The following is a 21,150-nucleotide window of genomic DNA, read 5'->3' as shown; positions in this document are numbered from 1 at the left end:
CTATTTTTATTAAATTAAATATTCAAGATTCAATATTAATCAATTGAATTTCATTTGCTCAATTATAGAAAATATTGTTCTCGATGTAAATAAAGTTCATACCCAATAAGAATTAAAATTACAATTACAATTAGGCTAATTATTAAGTACCATGAACTCGAGTTAATCATATTGTGTGTATGTATAAATTTGTTTTTATGTTTAAAGGAGAATTTCTTCTTACATTTATTAATTTTCTTTTACTTTCATTGAAAATTTTCATTAAAAAACAGAATATTATTAATATTCAAGTATATTACACAACACACGAAACTGAAGATAGATTCATATACTTTCAAACTAGTTGACAATGAGTCAAAAAATATATATTGTATGTAATTTGCAAAAATTATATACATAGCACCGTATTTTATGCTGCATTCACATATTTGTATATACATTTTTTATGACAATAAATAACAAAGTGTTTCTTAACGCAGTATTCAACTATAGTCTATAAATACTTAATACTAATATTGTATAATATTAATAAGCGTAAGCTGAGACTCTTTACAGTACAATTTAGTGTTTTTGAATGTAATTGCTGGTAAGTTATCAAAAAATAAATTCTAAAGGCAATATAATATTTCAACTAAAAGTAAGATAATTTTTGACAATTTGTTTAAAGATATAAATTACAAATGTTGTGTAAAGCTTTTGTAAATATCACTTGGCATAAACTATATTTTTAATTGTTTCTTTAATCAAATTTATATATGCGATTGCTTTTAAAGATTTTTGGATTATTTTCTCAAAAACTGACTTATATTTATTAGGGCTCTGGCATGACTTCGTCCGAAGGTGAATTAAGATAGCGACGACTCAAATTAATTGCTACCATAATGCAACATAGCAGTAATGGACCAAAAATTGCACCTTCTACCCCTAGACAAAAGATTCCACCTGCTATTGAAAGACCTGTAAGGTAAGGATGTCCACCACTGCAACAAAGATTGGTTCATTCGATTACATAAAATTTGTATCGAAAAATAACAATTCTCATTAAAATTATCATACCCTTTGATTTCTTTGTAAAATTCCGTTACTACTACGTTACACGCAATAAAATGGAACATGAAAAATAAGATAGCAATCATGGATCCACGAGTCATCCAAAGTTCCAAGGTAGCCGGAATGCATGCAAAATATGCATCTAAAAATGGCACAGCCGCAAGTATTGTTGCAAAAGTAGCTGGCAGGTAGACAATTTTTACTTGAAATAAGTTATGTATAAACCATGTCCACATGCCAAAAAAGGAAGCGAGTTTAAATGTTGCGGCAAATACTCCAATTACTGCTTCTTGTAAGGCCACAGCATATCTAAAAAATACATCTCTCTGTAATATTTATACTGTTTCATTTACTGTTGTACTTTTACAATGTAACATACCCTTCGACATAAAGAGTGCTTGTTAATAAAAAATATGTTTCAGGTAATGATCATTTTATAAGATAATCCCAAAAAATACATTCATAACAAATTCATAGTTACCTGTGACAACTAATAGGATTAAATAATGTGGTTAATTCAATGGGTTTATAACTCTTCTTGCTAGAACTAAGGAGGTAAAAGAGTGTTGTAAAGAAGACAACCTAAAAGTGTTGAAAATTTCATCAGTGAAAGAGAGCTTCAATGGGTTAAAAAAATTAATGTATTTTTATTATATACCATGCTGAGAGCAAAATTAAGAACAGCTGATCCGCTCATGAGTATGATATAAAATAACTCTGTACAGATAGTTAGTATCACAGACATATTGCCCTTAAGTATACTCCAAATAGAATCAAGAACTGACGTGAAAATTCCAATGTTCTCTTTTATAAAATTTTGTATGCTATCCATGTTAAATAGTTCTATAAATATAAAATATATTATGGTCACAAATAGTTTCCATTTTATACACACTTGTTTATTCTGAGAAGACTTACGTAAAGGTGTTTTTTCAAAGATTTCGGTGAAGCTTTCCCAAACTGAATGGGCCCCTGCTACGTCCACACTAGACTCAACTAAGTCTGAACTTTCATTGGACATCATCCATGCTTGATATAGTTTATCCCACAGTTCTAAAACCTTTTTCTCCATTTGTTCTGCCTTTATGGGGTCTAAATCTTTCATCATACCTTTCACCTAAATCGCACATTATAAATATTACAAAAATATATCTATGAGCTACAGAAAGGTTTGCATTCCTTACTCCATCGGAAATGGCACTTCGCCCATATGTGTATGCATTATCTAGTACACTATTGACTGAACCTTCCCATTGTTCAGGCAACCAATCTATGTCTGGATTATTCATTAATGATGAATTAAGAATTTCTCCAGTAATTTGAATAAGATACATGCCTTCCGTATAAACCTGTAATAAACATCACATTTTATTGAAAAGTTCTACAAATCACTTAGTCCTTAAATTTAATTAATATATTTTTCATACCTGTATTGTTATGAAAACAGATGCAGAAATAGTAAATATAAGTAAACCAAGGATCACAGCAATTGTTGCCATTGTATCGACTGATGCTTTTAAAGCTTTTGTTAATTTTTTATCAATTACAATTGCAACTTTATATAATCCTCTAACATTAGCTGGCAAAAGAGCCTGATGTCTTTCCATAAACCAGGTCATTGTAATTTGCATTATAATATTATATTGTTTCATTATCATTTTCCATAATCCAAAATAATTAGCAAATTGTTTAACAATATAAAAAGCTGTTGGAATCATTAAAACATATATCATCCATTTGTGTTTCCACAAAACCATACCAATACATGCATACAATGCACCATACATGTATATGTCAGTATCAACTTTATTGTCTTCCACATCTATAGATATTTTTAATTCAGTTTTCAATCTTCTTAATATATAGCGATTACTTTTTGAGAATTGTGATTTGTGGCTTAGTAAAGCAGTATTAACATCAGTATCCAATGATAATGATTTCTTATATACTTTTGGATTGAATCCACTACTTGTTTTTACTGGAGCAGATAATGGTTTTGCAACATCTTCGTTACTGTCTTCAAACTGCACATCTGTGATGTTTGTTTCAGTTTCAATGTTCTCTATAGATTCATCATTTGTTAATGGAGTTAATGTATCCTTCTCAATATTTACAACCAAGTTATTTGTAAGCGTAATACGCGTTGCTTCCATGAATGTCATATTATTGCCCTCTAATTCTTGATTTTCCATTACAAGTATTACTTCGTATATAAATCCTACTAAGCACAGTATTTGTAATGATATAAATACAAGTATCTTGTAGGCTCCTAATATATTAGAAATGTATAGACTAATATAGAACCACATAACAAAGGATGTATAACCAAAATGAAACGAATTATTTGGCGTCCAATAAATATACAATGTGTATAAATATCCAATGAGCAAAACAGAAATCTGTAAAGATAAAGATATACATTAATATAGTATTGTCACAAACATTAAGTAATAAAAAAATATTCAGCAAATTTTCAAATTTGTTTTCAAAACTAATAAGTGTCAAACTATTTTTGGATATGAATAGACATTGCCTTGTTAATCAAATTTATTAATATAAGGAATATATTAGGGAGAACAATATAACTAGTCACTAACTAAATTATTATATTTTTTTAGTTGTATAACTTTTGCAGCAAGAATACTATTAATTTCTTTGATGTATAATTTGTTTGTTTGTAGTTTACATTATAGTTAAACAAAGTCCTAAACTTTTATCCTCACTTTTAGATCTTAGTTCATTCAGTTTTAAATATTTAATACTTACCGTATAAATGTTACATGTTGTTATGAAAAATCCAAGAATAAAATTAAAACTCATACATATTCTCCATACAAGACAACTTAGTATATTTGGTGTATAATGGTATAAACCAAGACCAACAGTTCCCAACAAAAACGTAGCAATAATATATTTAACGTGTCCCCACAAGAATGATCCCAAGTTGTCAGAGATTTTATTCACTATTTGTAAGGGTACTAAAGTTAAATTTATAACCAGTGGTGTACGAGATGTTTCTGTCTTTTCGAACCATGACTCTACAATGGTAGTTAATGAATACTTAAATGGAAATAGAACAGACCCACATAATAAGGCCCATATCAAGGGTTTTACGAAAGGACTCAATATAATATACAATCCATAACCAGCCACTGAAATCAGGCATAAAAGAAACAGTGCCAAGGCATTGTAAATGCCTTGCTTTAAAGCATTTTCATGACCCGCACTCAAGCTTGACAGCATGTTAAAGAGGTTATCCATTGGCGGTCGCGAGTTATCCATCGTATACGTAATCAATGTTTCCTTCGCACGTACAATATTCAAATTTGAATATTTTTACTATCGCATTCTACTAAAAACATTAAAAAATGTTGAGATGATTGTATCTCTTTAAAATAGTGAAGGAAGAAACGTAAACATACTGATTCTTTGTATGTACATACATACAATGGTTAATAGGTACCGCACTGCATTGCGATACTGTTACAGTCCCCATATGCATTCACTATACACATATGTATATATCACTGAGGATAGGGGAAAGCAAATATAAACGATACTTCGTTTAAATTGTAACAGAGTTTATAAAAAAAGAAATGATTTTTTTAAAAAACAGACTTATATTACATGAATGAAACAACGATCTTTTCAGATAAATTGTTTGTATATTTATATATTTTATACACATGTAGTAGAATATAAAGTTGGCTAAATATAAATGTGATTAATTTAAATCTGATTTCCTCGACGTCATTGATTTCGTCATGTAGATATAGATTTTTTCTTATTCGAAATTTCGTATTTAATTATTTTAAAATCAGTTCAAAATTTCAGTTTGTTTTTTAAAAATCATTTATACCTTCTTTATAAGTACGATAGATCAGAATACCCGAAATTCGGAAGAATATCTGTGTACATACATAGAATTTTAAAATGAAAAGAGTTTATTTATCGTCGATCAAAAACTATACACCTTAAGTATATAAATGAATACATAAATGTAAACACATACTGGAGATACAAATCTGACGAAGTAAATTCCGATATTTTCGGAAGGCTGATAAAATGACAAAAGTATTATAGTACGCCCAAAATGTTTTTATACAGTCTTAACCACCTCCGAATTCAATTATTTCGAAAGCTCAAGCGTTCTATCACGTGTATTGTTTCGCTTTTTATTTATAAATATGGAGATTATCGAAATGTGTTGTATGAATCATTTTGTCATTTTTAATAATTAAAAGTAAAATGTAAATGCTCATCTCGCATGTATGTATCTTTATTACGATCATATTATGTCTCCCCGCACATTCTTCTCCCATTTTCCCTCTTTTATTAAAACTTATTTTCGAAGTTTCGATCACTATTACATATACTTCTGATTCATGGAACTTAATGGGTTATCATCGACACGTAACGATTAAAAATACTTGAATCCGTGAAAAATTCATTGTAATTGTATGTGCGTGTACGGGTACGATCATCATATCCGTATATTTAGTTTTGCAAATTAGCAGAAATAGACCTAAGATTGCTAATCACAGTATTTCCATCACAATTATATATATTACGTCGAATGTTAGAAATACAATTTGAAATATGACGCGATATCGATCAAGCATATTACGGAATATTTAACTTTGTTTATTGTAGATTCTTATTTCGTTTCGCGAACATGTTTCGTTTCGCTTTCATAATATTTATTAACGAATGATGTTAAGACACCGAGAGAACGAGCTTCATAATTAATACATTATTCCACGCACTCGAACAAACTGTCTACGCGAGAAAACTTAAAGCCAATGTTCTTGTCAATATTTTTCTTTTTATTTCGTAATTTTCGTATTTATATTGTGATAGTTGACGTAACAGCAGTCGTAAGAAGCTGTTCCCAAAATCCATAATTATTAGTCTGTGTGATATGAAACATTGAATTTGTAATAATTCGCAACTGTATTGTACAACTAATTGATTTGGCATTAAAAAGTTCTATACTTTATTGTACTACCTGAAAGTGAATCATCATCAATTATTATTATTGTTTTTCTTTGTTTTTAGATCATTACAATGTTCTCTAAAATTTTATATAATGATGTCAACTAATGAGATAAGATCGATTTCTTTATGCAAGTTCAAACTAGAATATAGTCCAGACCAACATACGTGCTGCTGATATTGAGGATATCATAAGTCACATTATATTAGAATTTCAAATTGCATAAAAGTATCACTTTAATTTCTTTAGTGAATACCATTACATAAAATGTCTGAAAAAATGATAAATATTCAAAAGCTGAAAAAAATCATAATAATGATTGATGAAAAATTGAATAAACTTTAAGGTATTACGAAAAAATATAGAATTTTTCAATACTGTATCAATTATTTGTGCGATGACGTTATGAATGATTAGAACTCCATCAGTTCATATCACATGACACAATGTTTCAATGTTAAATGACTCAAAATACTGCTTAAGATACGTTTCTCTTGCAAGGGGAGGCTACTTACTGTAAGTTTTCTCAACGTATTCAACTATACCATACAAAAAGTATGTAAAAAAACTATGAAGAAAATTTGTAACATTAAAAAACAAATTGATAGAGTTGTTTTCTAAATTTTAAATAAACTCGAATAAATAAAATGTTTCGTCAATATTCTGTATTTTTTTATACTTTCGAGTACTTTGTTCAGTTTGTATCCTCCCCTTTCCAGGCATTTAAGTAACGTTAATATGGCGGAGAAACAAATATCTCGCACAGGTATATCGCACAATCTCAATTCACAATATTTGCTAATCTCGCGTTGCAAACATACGTCGTTTCGCTATTGTATCGAAATTGCAAACACGCATAGTAATTCATGAATTTCAATGTGGACGAGATACCATACTTTAGTGCCATTATCTGACAATAAGCTCAACTCTGACGAGAACGTGCGTCTGGGTTATTATTCGCGTTATGTGCATACATTCACGTATACAAGCGTATACAATAAATTATATATCTTTCCTTGAACAATGTACTAGGTCGTAAAAATAGGTGAAACAATATTTCGAACATTACAGAGTTAAACATTTCGAGAAACTTATTCAATTAGGTCATAATGTTTTTGAATAAGTTCATTAATGGGGTGTATCGAAGTAGTGTACTTATTAAAAGTTGCATGTAATTGATCAGATTGTTAATTAGGGCAATAAATTCCTCGAAATATGAATTTATCCCGAAACACTGTATCACCGAGCAGCTAGGCTGACTCAGATTCTAGCACGCATCTGTATTATGAATAAAGTATTATGTTATTAAACCGGTCAGCATTTAAAGCTTAATTATACTGACGTCTCCTCGAACGTAGTGTCACAAAGAGTGGCAAAGTTATATTCATTTATTGAATGAGTTAGTAAAAAAACGAACAAAAATACAATAAGTATACATGTTTTTCTACTAGTCAAACTGTCTGGATCTGAGTGGATATGTTTTCAGTTTCGTATCTTTTTGCTGTATGAACATATTTTCATTCTTTTCATACAATATCCAGATTTTTTGGCGAATCCTTCAAAAATTTCACCATTGTTCATTTGTGATGTGAGATATCTTTATTGTTAATCGTTATACAAAAAAAGCGAGGAGGTAGTATGCTAATGCTATGAACGCTAAATTTTTGCTTGTAACCATTGTAGTTCAAAATTGCAACTCGGTAACTACGATGCGAAAAATGTTCGAATAATTTTAATAAGAACGAAAGTTAAATATTGTTTTTACGGAAAGAAATGATTAGTAATATAAATTAAAATCTTTGATATCACGATACTATATACGAGAAATAATTTTATATACTAGAAGGACCACGATTTGTTGTATAGACAAAATATAGACAAATATGTTAAAAAATAAACACAAGATTTATTCGTCGTGTCGAAAGATTTACTAGGTTCCTTTGGGCGGTTTAAGGAGAGAAATAGATAAAAACATAATGCTATAAAACGTAAATTGATTGAAAAAACGTGTGCTATGATGGAAATGATAAAAGAACTCATTTATGAACTACATAATTGAAAATTTTTGAAAATATTATCGAAAGTATGGTACAATGGCAAGCCAATGTAGTGTTTTTAACTGGCATGTAATAATATAGAGAAACTATTATGACTTATACTAGCAAAGTTACTGCGGCAATTTTAAAGAATCCTGTAATATCTTTCATTAACCAAAATAAGCATATATAAAACGATTACAGTTTTAACAAACTTAATTGCATTTCCTAAACTATCTTGAAGCTATTGCAATTCCTGTTAACGAATACTGGGTGGCTTATAATACCATATACTCAAATAGCGTATGCCAAATATTGCCAAGAGATAAGTGATCTCACAGCACTAACGAACATTTATTAGATAATCTGAAAAATTGCTCAGTCCTGATTTATGATCTGCTTTTACCATCATGTTTTTTGTGGTTAATATAATTTAAGTCAATGAAAATATCTTACGCACCTACATTTGGAAAATAAATTGCATTCAATCCATACGTAGAAACATATTTATCTCATTTTTATAGAACACAAACACACTAAAAATTTGTTCTTCTAAATTCAGAAGACGTATAACTTAATTTTCGTTCTGTAAGTTTTGAAGAACGGTATAAGTTACACGTGAACTTAGTCCTGTACTGTATGCTTCTATGTTAAAGCACCATTCAGAAACATTTACAGAATTAGTTGTTCTTCGTTTGCAGTTGCACAATCATCTGTAGGTCGACAATGGTCTTCTCCAGCATTTCAAGCCAAGAGACATTGGTCAACGAACATCTTAATTGGCTTCCACAGTTATTAGCTGTCACTGTATCAAATAAACTTGGAGATGTTGTACTGACGCTTGTTGGAATATTTTCTACTTGACTGTTGCTCTTATGTTTTGACATAGTCTTATCATCTCCAGATTCAGATGAAGCCACATCATTACCTTCTGTTTTATCCTTTTCTTCATTGTCTATATCGGAAACATTTTTCTGTTCATTAAGTTCTTTGATTGGTAGATGCAATTCCTTATCAGTAGTTTCACTATCTTCATTCACAGTGAACTTCCGTTTCTTCGAGGGTGCTTCTACTTCCTGCTGACTGGACTCTTTTACTTTAATGGCTCTGGTTCGAGTCAGTAGAGTCTCTAGGGCTGGTAACAAGGTAGCCGGTGGTTTCAATCTCGAACTGCTACTATAGACTAAAGCTAATGCTCTTAAGTCTCCAGTTAATCTATGAGCAGATGCTTGAATGTCTACTGCTTCAACCATTGCCATCATAGAACTAACTAAGTTGTCAATAAGTAGACAAGTCTGTTCAGTTAACACATGGTTAGCAAGCTTAGGAAAGAAAGTTTTCAAAAAGGCATGAATTGCTGGTACACCTAACGATGATCTCTCATCCAATAGTACAGCATCAACATAGTCCACTGTATAAGAAGAACATAGAAGAGACGCAATATGCTTTCTGTCTATGTGTGTAGCCGCATGAACATCTAACCACAATCGAGGAAACAACGCTAAGTGCAGTGGGACACCTGTAATTCAGTTATTTCATTATAACGTCATTAAGTTATTTGATACTAAATTGAGCATTTTTTACAGGCAGTAAAGGAATTTAATCAACTATTTATGGCTATTGCCTTCTGTTCCTTTCAAAAAATATGTACAATTAAACATTTTTTAATTACAAAAAATAATTATTAACTGACGAATCTTATGTAACTGAAATTTCGCACAAAATCCCTGACTCCGACTGTAAAAATAACTCAAATTTGTCAATAACTATTAATACCCACCTTCGAATCCTAACATAGCACTTAAGTTAACTAACGTGTCTGTCATACAATCATTATTGATAGCCAATCTACACATCACATCAATAAGTTCGTGATATGGTAAATAAAACTCAAGTAAAGCACTGTCATATTCTGGGTCTACTCCTTTCGATGCTTCCAGTTGAGAATGCGGCACGGCCATTTGAACCATTGGTCTGGCGGGTCGAGTAGGCAATTTTCCTGGAGGAGTAGATCTTCTTGGAAGATACGGACCAGGTGGAACAGCGGCATGTGACTCTTGAAGAGCTGCATGGCAGTGTGAGAGCAATGGCGCTAAAATTAATATAGCCTCAGCAGGTACAAGCATTACGAGTTCCTTCAAAAGATCTATAGCAAGGTTTCTCATGTCCGGTGGATTGTACGTATTCAATAATGTCGCTAATTTCCGAAGAATGTCTGGCCATTCTTTACAATTAGCTAATATATTTCTTGCGTCAGGTCCTTCTCTAGCGGTTCTGATGCATCGTACCAGTTCGACAATAATTGCAATTAATTCAGCTAGATCGCCAGCTACATGACACGCTGTTGCTTCATGATACATTATATGCAACATGTGAAATGCTTCCAGAGCCATACTTAATCCTCCATTGTACACAACGTACAAGCGATCGTCATCTGTTTCGATTAAAATACTGCAAAACAAATATAAATATATAATTATAAAATAGGTCATAAATAATTTAACTCGTATTGACATTAAGTACAATATTATGCAGATAGAAATATATCACGTTGTTTATAAAACACCAATGACTTTCAAATAAATTTGAAAATGATGTTCAACGATTTTAACAGAAACATGTATGTCTCGCGTCTTATTCTACGTATATCATTAAATATGATACCGGAATGCAGAGATGAGCGTAGCCCAACATGATCGCCCGTCTAGTCCTTGTAAGTACGAAGATAATGTTCCTCTCCTGAATGATGCAATTTCAGATTCTTCTTGCTCTGTTTGATCCGGGTGCCTAGCTACTAATAATTGCATCAATTTGAACAGTTCGTCTACAGCCTATAACAAAAAACGAAATTGTATTCTTACAATAAATTATAACTAACACTTTAATTCTTTGTCATATCTTCTTTCAATTTGACTTTAAGGAATAAAAATAGTACTTATGATTATTAAATTTGGTTTGAAATATTCCCTATGAGTCTAATTAAATATCATAACACAAGAGATTAATCAGTGACTGACTGAATATTGTAATGCACGAAGTAATTCTATAACTATAAGGGGAAACGTGCCAAGTCAAAATATCGAAAATTTTAAGTGAATGCATTAATTGAACTGTAGCATATAAGATTTACGTATTTATTAGAAGAAATTTCGTGAAAACGGATTCTACAGACTCAAAAAAAATATGCACTTCGAAAAGCTACTAATACGAAGCATTTGATTTGCAGTGTTCTTCCTTGTAGTCATAGAATTAGTAAATGTAGATATTATTAATACTACAATCTTACGGTTGAGTATTGAGTAGGATGTGGTGTGATATTCTTGAACGCCCATTGAATGTTTTGATGTGCAGCTAATTGTCTTGTAAAGGTGCGTGATTGTTGACAGCAAAGTCGTAACAAACCATAATAAGCAGGCAGCATTACTCTGTTAAATAATACTACGTCCTGATCCTCATGATCGGCCCTACAATGCATATGTTATTAGAAAATTACACAAGTATCATTTACATGTGGAGGAAAAACGAGCTTACAATATATAATTAAATGCAATATTTTTAGTTATATGTGGATTATGAAGTATATGAGCAACATTTTCTGGACAGTCTGAACAGACGTGGTACCAAAATAATAATACAGCTTGTTTATTGTGATGCACTGGAATGCTAGGCTCAGAAAGTTTCGGATGAAACAGTGTCCATAAATCATTTAGATATTGTCCAAACTAGAAGTAAATAATTTACAGCATCATGTAACTAAATCAAAATATATTATATTATACTTACCATTAATTTTTCTGTCTTTGAAACAACACAATAGGTGAGCAATGCAAAATAGGCAGTGAGTTTCATTGTACCATGGGTCTGTATATCGATATATAGTCTTGCTGGTTGTAGTAATCTTAAAAGTGCTGTATATATTTGATGCAATATTAGAGTAGCTTCCGGTGATAGTTGCAGTTCTCTAGATGTATTGCAACCTAAGCCTAATCGGTGAGCACTGCGATAGCCTTGTCTAAAGTGAGTTGAGGGAACCAGAGATACAAGAAGAAAAGCAGCTGCTGAACGAACTCTTTGATTTGAGTGTTCCAATAAGAAATGTTGTAACCATGTATCTAGTCCTTGCAACACCCAGGCATGTGCAAGTTTACTTCTTGTCACAGCCAAAGCTAACCACTCCAATGCACCATGAGGTGCAACTCTGGCTGCTTCCCATACTCTGCCCAAAATCAGTTGAGTCATACAAGGTAAACCACTAGGTCCTGAACTTTCTGTTAATAGTGTTAGAAGTTTGAAGAATGGTTGGCACACATCTGTATGTTTAGTTATAGCTTGGAATATCATTGTTACAATATGTATAGCTAATCTGTCATTCCAACGACACAAAGATTGGATTAAGTTTCTTGTTTGATTAAGATTAATGACGTCTCGCGTTTGCTGATACAGAAACGGAAATCCTTTACCTCCAGCAACAGCACTGAGGTCTGCTGGAGACAAAGCTAGTCTGTGATCAGGTCCTCTACTACGTTCAACCAATGTTGCTATCAAAGTGATCATTTTATCTAAAGAAGCAGGTCTCAATTTTTCTGTTGGCATGGCAACGATTTCTTCCTCTTCTTCTTCTTCGCTAACTGCATCTACGAATTCATGTGTTTTGTGACCAAGATAAAAATTTACCATAGTTGAAATGGCTTGCACTCTAATTAGAAAAAGCGTTTCTTCCTCTCCCATTTTGCTGAATTCATATAAAAAACTAAAATATTCTGTCAGATGTTTCAGATGTTGTTTTGCGTGCTCCATGAGAGATAGGAGCATTCTCACGAATCTTGTTACACATGAACGAGTACCAACAGTGTTCACGTCATTTTCCTCATCGCAAAGAAGATACAAAGGTGCTTGAGTAGCGCGCAATCGTTGTATCACATGAATGCATAGCCTTTGGAACATTTGTCTCACCATTTGATTCGGGCATTTAACTAGTATTTGAATTGGCCACCATGAGTCACTAGCCATTCTTTCGAGAAATCTAGCACATGCACCAGCAGAACTGTTAAACTGTTTCGTTAACAGTTCTACCCATTGCACCATAGTCGGTTTTTCCTTAGCATGAATAAAAGTTTCCATAAAGAATGATGTTGACAAATCAGCTGACATTTCTGTTATATCAGGCTGTACAGAGAGTAACGTTTGCGGTATATATCCACATATTTGCCACATGAATGTGAAGTAAGTATGTTCAAATATATTTTTATCTTGGAGAAAGTGCATATTATCTTGCCATATCCAATCTTCAAGTTCTTTATTCAACTCTAATGGTGGTAATTTTTTAGTAGTCTTTTGAATCAATGTAGAGGGTTGTCGTCCATTTGGACTGGAAACAGTAGCTTCTTCTTCTTTTGCTTGATTGCCTGGATCAGCACACCATTCATAAAAAAGCATATAAGCAGAGTTTGTTTTCTCAAAACTGAAATCCATAAATTTATCTGTAACTGAATCGTACGTTTTACTTGTCATTTCACCACCGAAACATTCTGCTGCTATTTGATTAGGATCAAATGGTTTAACTTCAGCATCGTTGAATAAGAACCACTTATCTTTGTTAGGACATGTGCGATCCCTAATGAAACTATAATAATGTCCACCATCAGCAGTGCCAGTGTGTACAGTTACACCTATTAAATCATACTGATAGTATTCTTTTTCATCTTCATCATCGTTATTATCCAGTTTTGTTTGATCACTTTCAGATTTTTTCTTCTCAGAAGCTTTCTTTTCTTCTTGATAATGTTGGGGCATTAGTTTCTTTTCAACATATCCGGACATGTCTAGCCTCAATGGAAAACTAAAGTGCGTATTTACTTTCTCCTTCAACATGGTACCCATATTAAAAGTATATCGCATAGTATTAAAGCATAATATGTGTGGTAATTTTTTAAAACATGCTCTCTTTTCTGCTCTAGCTTTTTTACCACATTGGGAGCATGTATACATATTATCTCCTTCTAGAGTGTCTTTAACCGTCACTTCGTCTAAACTTTCATAGAGATTTCTCATATCAGCTACTTGGCAACGAACAGTGTAAAACTCTTCTAATGTTCTACTTACATGTTCACAGTCTAATGATACAACATTATTAGATATTACACCACAAAATAATGTTTTCACCAAGTTTTTTAAATCTGCTGTCATTTCTTCCAATTTAGATACAAGGTCTATGAAGAATTCAGCCATATCCTTTTGTTCGCCAGTATTAAGTGGCTCATGATTCATTGTGTACACTCTACAGAAACTTCGAGGATTGTATGCTTTTCTCTCAGATTCTAAAAGATAAGCGAACATTCTCTGTAGTTCCCTTAACGTGAGTTGGTGTTTATTTGCTCTATTACAATCAGCACCCAATATGGAAACACGAGCTTGCGGCATCATATACAAATGTTGCATGCAACTAGCCATGTAGCAAGTTGCACCTAAATTTGTTAAACCTACGTATCCACAATCGGAACGCCCGTCTTCATGTGGCCAATAATCCCATGGGTATGGAGAATGAGGACCAGGTTTATGTTGAGCCAATAGTTTTTCATGTAGGATTCTATAATTATCGGGTGCCGATTTTACAAGTTCAACTAGTAGGTCAAATGCTGCTGACCTAGAAACTTGACTTTTACACTTGGGGACATGTTTTGATCGCGGATTTGGTAATGCGAACAGAAAATCGAACACTTCAAGCAATAAGTTTTGTCCAATTTTTCCTTGTTTACAGGTTGGGTTGTGAGTCATTATGTTACAAGTAAGATTTAATAATCCTACTAAACCATCATCTTCTATAGTATTATGACGAGTTTCAAGATGTTCTCTATTTAAAACAGAGTCGATCACTCTTATTGCTAATGCTTCCAGATCTATTGTTGTATTAGAATCGTCTGCTCCCTCTTTGATTGCTTCTTCTGGTAAAGAATCAACCAATCGACAAACTAGCCAAAAGTAATCTCTGCAAGCAGGTCCATATGGTTCTTTTCCATCATCTAACACTGGATGCAAGTGTAATGGTAAATCTGGTTTCCTGTGGGAAGGCTGCATTGCTTCCGCTATCACAAGATGTTCTAATAATGTATTCAACATTGGTACAATCAAGCTAGCAATATCTGAATTGTCATCCTCCGAACCTGTATTACCTAAGCACAACCTATATAATGCTGTACAAACTTCTCTTCTGACGGCTGGTTCAGGATCTTCCAAAACTAATCTTCGTAACCACGTTTTTCCGAAAGGTTCGCCTGATGAAAAAAGATATTGTCTAACTGTGTCGTCGCTGTGTACCCAACAAACTAATAAAGCCATAGTATAATGTATAACTTGTGATCTACCGAAAAGACCTGTTTTATAGTGATTTGGATCTCTAGGCAAAGATGCTTCATTTAATATACTCGTTATTCGAGCCATAACAGCATCCACATTCATCATTGAAAGCATTGCTTCACTTAGTTTAAGTACGAGTAATTTATCTGCTTTACTTCTTTTCTTCTCTTCCTTAACAACGCCCAAATGACATAATTGTTTTAGTAAACTAGCGAGACAATCCTGTTGCCACTCGCTACCATCTCCCTGTTCCAAACAGCCTGACATGAAAATATCGAACAAATGTCGCAGGCCACCATGTTGAACAAACAGAGTAGACCAAACAACATCTTTTTCTTTGTCTTCCTGATTATCATCTGCATCGCCGCCTCCCTCATGGGTAGCTACAGAAGATGAAGAATTCACAGTAGAAGGTTGACTTGTTGTATTACGCCTACTTAAAGACTCTACTATATATAAAGAGTACATCAACTTTTGGGGGCTAGCAGGATCGAGCAATTCTGGTAGAGTAGTTTCTCCCAACTTCTGAAAACCTCTCAATAAAGTAGGACTCGTTGGTAATAAAGTCAATGTATCCCAAACTCTTCTTGAAAGTACTTGAGCTTTTGTATGAGGAATTTCCTGACCACCTTTGACTACTGTTTTCATAGCACTCAAAGTCCTCATCAGTGTGAATAATTGTTCAAAATATTGTGGCCGTAGGAGTAATAATGTTGGTAAAGACTCTCGTGGAGGAGGTGGTAAAAGAGACGGTGAATCTATGTCTCGTTTATTGCACCTACCTGTACCATTGCTTCGACCAGCACCAGGAGAAATGAACACTAATTGACCATCTTTAAAACCCATTTCCTGTAATGTTTTCTCATCGAAATCAATTGTTAATTCCTGACCTTGCGTGATCATTCTAATCGGCCCATCAGTAAGTAAAGATCCTAGCACTGATCCATTACTCTGATTTGTGTTTGTAGAAGATGATGACTTTTCTTGAGTGTTCTGCGTATCATCCCACCATTTAGCAACTTCTGCTCTTAAATCAGCAACATAATCAGTACTAAAAAGTGTAAAGCTTGTTTTCTCCGGAATTCCAGCTGGTTGTACAAATATCCTTAACTGTTGGCCCTTTTCAGAAGTGTTCATAGCTACGTGACTACCAGCCCCTCTACCTTCTAATACCCAGCGACGCAAATGGTAGGCGTACCGTTTCCGAAAAGCTTCCAAATGTGTCCTCAACAACAACAAAGCTCGTTGTATGCAACGTAAACTAGCTTCTTCGTTTGTATCTAAGTCAGCACTAGCTGCAGCAAGATGGGTCATACACTGTGAAACAAACTCTGCTTCTTGCGTTAATTGCCTGGACATATAGTAACCGTTTAAATATTGTATAGCTGCCATACTGACGTCTGTACTTTTCGCTTTCAATGCTATTCTCCACAAGAAATCCATACCAACCGAATCTACGTCCCTTAGAGGTCTATCTAAGTGTGCAGCAGCCAAACGAGCCAAATTGCATAATTGCTGAAAAAGACTAAGACCCATCATGCTAATAGTTTCAGGTGGTAAACTTGGTAGTTTACGCATACATAGATGTTTAAGTGTATCCATTCCGAGGGCATGTTGCTCTGTTGACTTTGCTTGACTGAGTAACCAACTGAAGAGTTCATCGGCACATGTTGGATCTTGAGACAAACATTGCCACAATATGTCAACTTGTTCAAGACTTAATCGAAAACAGTCAGGTGAACCCAAAGGCGAAAAAATCGAAGACAGAAATTGTAATCTTACTTGTATTTCTGTTTGATGAGAATATAGACTGTTTTTTGGCCCCGTGCTGGTGTAAGCTTTTAAATTGTTGAAAAAGTGTTTCATCATTCCACGTTCACGATCTGCCCATGTCGTTATTGTATGCGCATCCATTGCGCCAAATTGTTGAAAACTGGCGAGTAATTTGGGTAATAATCTTAGAGACACAACTACTGAACGGTTAGTTGCTAGATTTTCTAAACAACCTTCTATGAATTTCATAGGTATAAGCCGGTCAACGTTAAAGCAAAGAAGATTGCATAATGCCTTCTCAGCTTCTAAAGCTAAACCTTCCCCTAGTTGTCCAATTTTATCATCTTGTAAAAGATCCCATAATAATGTATTTCCAGATTTGCATACATTATCCAAGTTAAATTGAGAACTAACGCGTGTAACAGTCTGACGAACACTTCTTACTTGTGGAGGACGACAAACGGATCGTCTAATCGTCATCGTTGAATGAGAGTGATGTGGATGATAAGCTTGCATTTGTATAGCTGTTAAATGACGCGCCGCAAGTTGTGTTAATTCTTCTTCGCAGCCACTTTCTTCTCCGTCAAAGTCTGCCATATTTTTCTCACTTTTATTTGATATTCTACTACTATAAGATCCTTCTTCGTCTGATAACATCTCATCCAAGCCAGAAGGCAAAAACGTTGGTCCAGTCGCATGTACCAAACCTGCAAGTTCAGATATAACAGCGCTAGGACCATCTGCCGCAGCAAGAACTCCTGCTACATCGCTGTCATCTTCATCGTGTGAAGTGTCTGCGGAATCTGGAGCCCGGTCTACGTTATGGCCTACTAGCGACATGTATTTATTTTTATTAGCTCTTCTCAATAATGCTGCCGTCGTTGGAACTTGTTGATCACTTGGATCTAATCCCATGGCTTGTTGCTTCACGCGATCCAATGCGTCAACGCTTTTCGGATCATCGAAAGTAACTAGTCCACTCGTGTCTAAAGAACTATTTAAGCTGTCCTCGGTTCTACTCTTTATATCGATCATTAAATCTTTAGTTTTCATACCATTTTCTTGATTAACAATATCTTCAAATGTTTTATCCATAGTAACTAAAGAACGTTTCTGTGGCTTCTTCCTTTTTCTCAACACTTTCCTCTTTTTCTTTTCAATGGCAACTATCTCTTCTGCATTCGATTTTTCTGTGTCTGCCTCCGCGTCCGAACCACTCTGTTTTCCTTTTATATCATCTTGTATAGCGCACACAGAATCTTTCATTAACTCCACATTACACTCAGACTTTTCCAATGCTGAACCTTCGGCTTCATTTAAGCTTGTCTGTACAACTGCTGTGCCCATACTCTTTGCTTTGAAAGGACCTATAAATTTACGTATTTTATTGTAGTTATACTTAAAAGAAGAAAGTGCATTTTTTATATGCAACATACCTTCTCCATCACTGCTATCACCTCTTGCTTGTTTTCTTGGTGAAGGTCCTTCAGATGGAGCAGGACTAGGTTCTTCATCCTCATCTGGACTGCTTCCATCCATACCACTGGGATCACTAGTACTACTACCACCAACACCGCTATTTCCTCTTAAAATTTCTCTATTTTTTATAGTTAAACCTCTTGGATAACCTGAACCACCTGCTGTCCAAATAAACTTAATCAAAGCAGATGCCAGAAATAAACTTTGTTCTGTATGGTCCTTTGGTTCTAGTTTTCCTAACAAAGAATACAAATGTAGAACTGGAGTTGGAGCCAAATGTTTCACTAAGGGTGCTAACAAATCATATACTGGACGTCCACAGTGTTTTAATTGTGCAGCTTGCCACATAGTATCCATATCTGATAATGCTATTCTACCCTCCATAGCCAAAAAACTTAATACAATGTGACTTTGTTTAATAACTTCTACATGCAAATTTGGTCCAAATATGTGAGCTATTATATTGTTTTCTGTCAACCAAGCTGCCAATGCATGGCCCACTTGTTCCACTTCAGCAATAGTTTCACTGTTACAAAGTTCATTGAATGCTGTGATATGAGCATTTATCTGAGCTATTCCGGCTAGTCTCATGGTTAAAGTTGTACTAGTAAAGTATTTGAACGCTAGATCCAATCCATCCCGATCAAAACTTGGTAAGACTGCATCAATGGGATCTTTTACAGCACTCCACATGAAATCTAAATTTATAAAATTATAAATTTATCATTAAAAAACAGGAGCACACATTACAATATCTATAGCAAATTTGCTAATTTACCAGCCATTGTTCTAACTGCAGGTGTGCGTAATTCTTTGTCTCCTAAACGACACATATATTTCATAACTCGGCTGCGTAATGGTATAAAGAGCTGAATAACGCTACCATAATTCAACCACAATTTCAAATTACATATTACTGCAACCATAGAGTGTGCAAGACTAACTGGTAATGTAGTTTCCATATCAAAACAAGCCGACATTAGATTAAAGCCACCTTGATGGCAAAATATAGAGACTGCTCGTATTAAGGGTGCTGGTACTTCTGGATCATGAGGCTCACAATATCCACCTTCATCCTTTAAAAAGAATAAAAGTATACTGTATAACTTTTTAACAAAAGTAATTTTTGAGTACCCTAATAAATGATGAATAGTTACTTTTATTGGAGCTAAAGGATTAATTGCACCGCCATGTTTCATTGCAATATAAAGAGGAAAATTTAATAAAAATATTTTTGAAAGTAGATGGAATAATTTTTCTCTATCTTGTTGCGACCAACTTTGTTTTGTTTCTGTTTGTGCAAAATCTGAATCCTCTGCCTTTCCCTCGTCAGTTTTTTCTTCTTCTTCCTCTTTTTCATCTTTAGCTGATGATTTTTCAACATCTGCTTCTTGTCCATTATGTTGTATAATTTGTAATTGTTGTAATGTACACAACACAACACTCTGTGTTAATCGTATAAAACGATCAAAATTTTTTATTTCTCGATAACAGCACATACATTGCCTAAAACAATGATGACTAAAAAAATCTTTTAACTTCATACACAATGTCAAATATTACAAATAAATGTTTATAAACGTTCAAAATTTATTTAAACATTAAAAATGGAACCAGACCTTTGTACCCATTGATTAACATAATGCAATGTTGTATCCACATCCGAAATACAAAGAATAGCCAGTCCATCTTGTTCTTTTGATGATCTTTCATCGTCTACATGTAAGTTACATACACATAAATATGTAAAACATACTGTATTAATAAACAAATAATATAAATAATTTAAAATAATTAATTAATTGTTTCTATTACTGTAATTAGTAAATGATTTAAACATTATTTAATGCAACTATTCTCTATATGAAAATACTCCAATATATATATATTGATTATTTTAACAAGTCGTACAATTTTAATATTATTTACGACGTTCTGAGTAAAAAATTAACAAGATAATGTTGCATCTTAAAGAATTAAATCTTCAAAAACATTTTTCATTTAATGCAACAAGCCACAAGACCATAAGAGGTAAGGTTATACATTCTAATGTTACAAACGTAACTTTAAAAGAAAATGTATGAAACAAATTCATCGTTCCTTTATGCAACATTTTGCCTTTAAATAGTTTACACCAAAAAAGCAATTATCAACGTGAGAATATAAGTTCGCGACATGCAGCACAGTTTAATAGGTTAACATGAAAGATATTGTATACATTTTGCTTACAGGAGAGCAGAAGGTCGTGAAAGTCAACACACACATCGCACATGGTTTTCTCTCTTCAGCCTTCAAAAGGCTTTTAGTCACGTCAAGTTCATCACTCAACTTCACCACCACCCATTCCAAAAGTTGGTAATATTATTAAACATTTGTATTCTTGATTATCCTCAACAGTTGATTAATTCGTTAGTCACCATATTGCTTTTTTACGCAGCTGCGTTCACTTGCTGCTTACTTCAG

General features: G+C 33.5%; 2 protein-coding genes across 4 annotated transcripts; both read right to left on the bottom strand.

The window, feature by feature from the left end:
• Positions 1 to 255: 255 nt before the first annotated feature.
• Positions 256 to 4,521, bottom strand: LOC144468275 (transmembrane protein 245). Of its 3 annotated transcripts, XM_078177620.1 has the most exons (10): positions 4,473 to 4,518; positions 3,817 to 4,399; positions 2,478 to 3,449; positions 2,235 to 2,399; positions 1,969 to 2,167; positions 1,709 to 1,893; positions 1,532 to 1,632; positions 1,430 to 1,447; positions 1,057 to 1,359; positions 256 to 980 (listed from the first exon to the last, which is right to left on the bottom strand). In XM_078177620.1, the coding sequence occupies exons 2-10, from the start codon at positions 4,330 to 4,332 to the stop codon at positions 812 to 814; spliced, it is 2,628 nt and encodes an 875-aa protein (XP_078033746.1). In that variant the 5' UTR covers positions 4,333 to 4,399; positions 4,473 to 4,518; the 3' UTR covers positions 256 to 811. The 3 variants fall into 3 exon arrangements, with proteins under 3 accessions (XP_078033746.1, XP_078033745.1, XP_078033747.1); XM_078177619.1 differs by having other exon boundaries at positions 3,817 to 4,521; XM_078177621.1 differs by lacking the exon at positions 1,430 to 1,447 and having other exon boundaries at positions 280 to 980; positions 3,817 to 4,521.
• Positions 4,522 to 4,971: 450 nt separating this feature from the next.
• Positions 4,972 to 21,150, bottom strand: Puf (ubiquitinyl hydrolase 1 puf). Its single transcript, XM_078177588.1, has 11 exons — positions 20,917 to 21,150; positions 20,307 to 20,403; positions 19,845 to 20,193; positions 19,466 to 19,763; positions 18,645 to 19,385; positions 11,866 to 18,575; positions 11,614 to 11,804; positions 11,369 to 11,546; positions 10,747 to 10,913; positions 9,863 to 10,533; positions 4,972 to 9,601 (listed from the first exon to the last, which is right to left on the bottom strand). The coding sequence occupies exons 1-11, from the start codon at positions 20,957 to 20,959 to the stop codon at positions 8,763 to 8,765; spliced, it is 10,284 nt and encodes a 3,427-aa protein (XP_078033714.1). The 5' UTR covers positions 20,960 to 21,150; the 3' UTR covers positions 4,972 to 8,762.

The sequence above is a fragment of the Augochlora pura genome, chromosome 4 (genome assembly GCF_028453695.1).
Source record: "Augochlora pura isolate Apur16 chromosome 4, APUR_v2.2.1, whole genome shotgun sequence".
In the NCBI taxonomy this organism is placed as follows: Eukaryota; Metazoa; Arthropoda; class Insecta; order Hymenoptera; family Halictidae; genus Augochlora; species Augochlora pura.
This window is presented reverse-complemented; position numbering and strand designations above follow the sequence as displayed.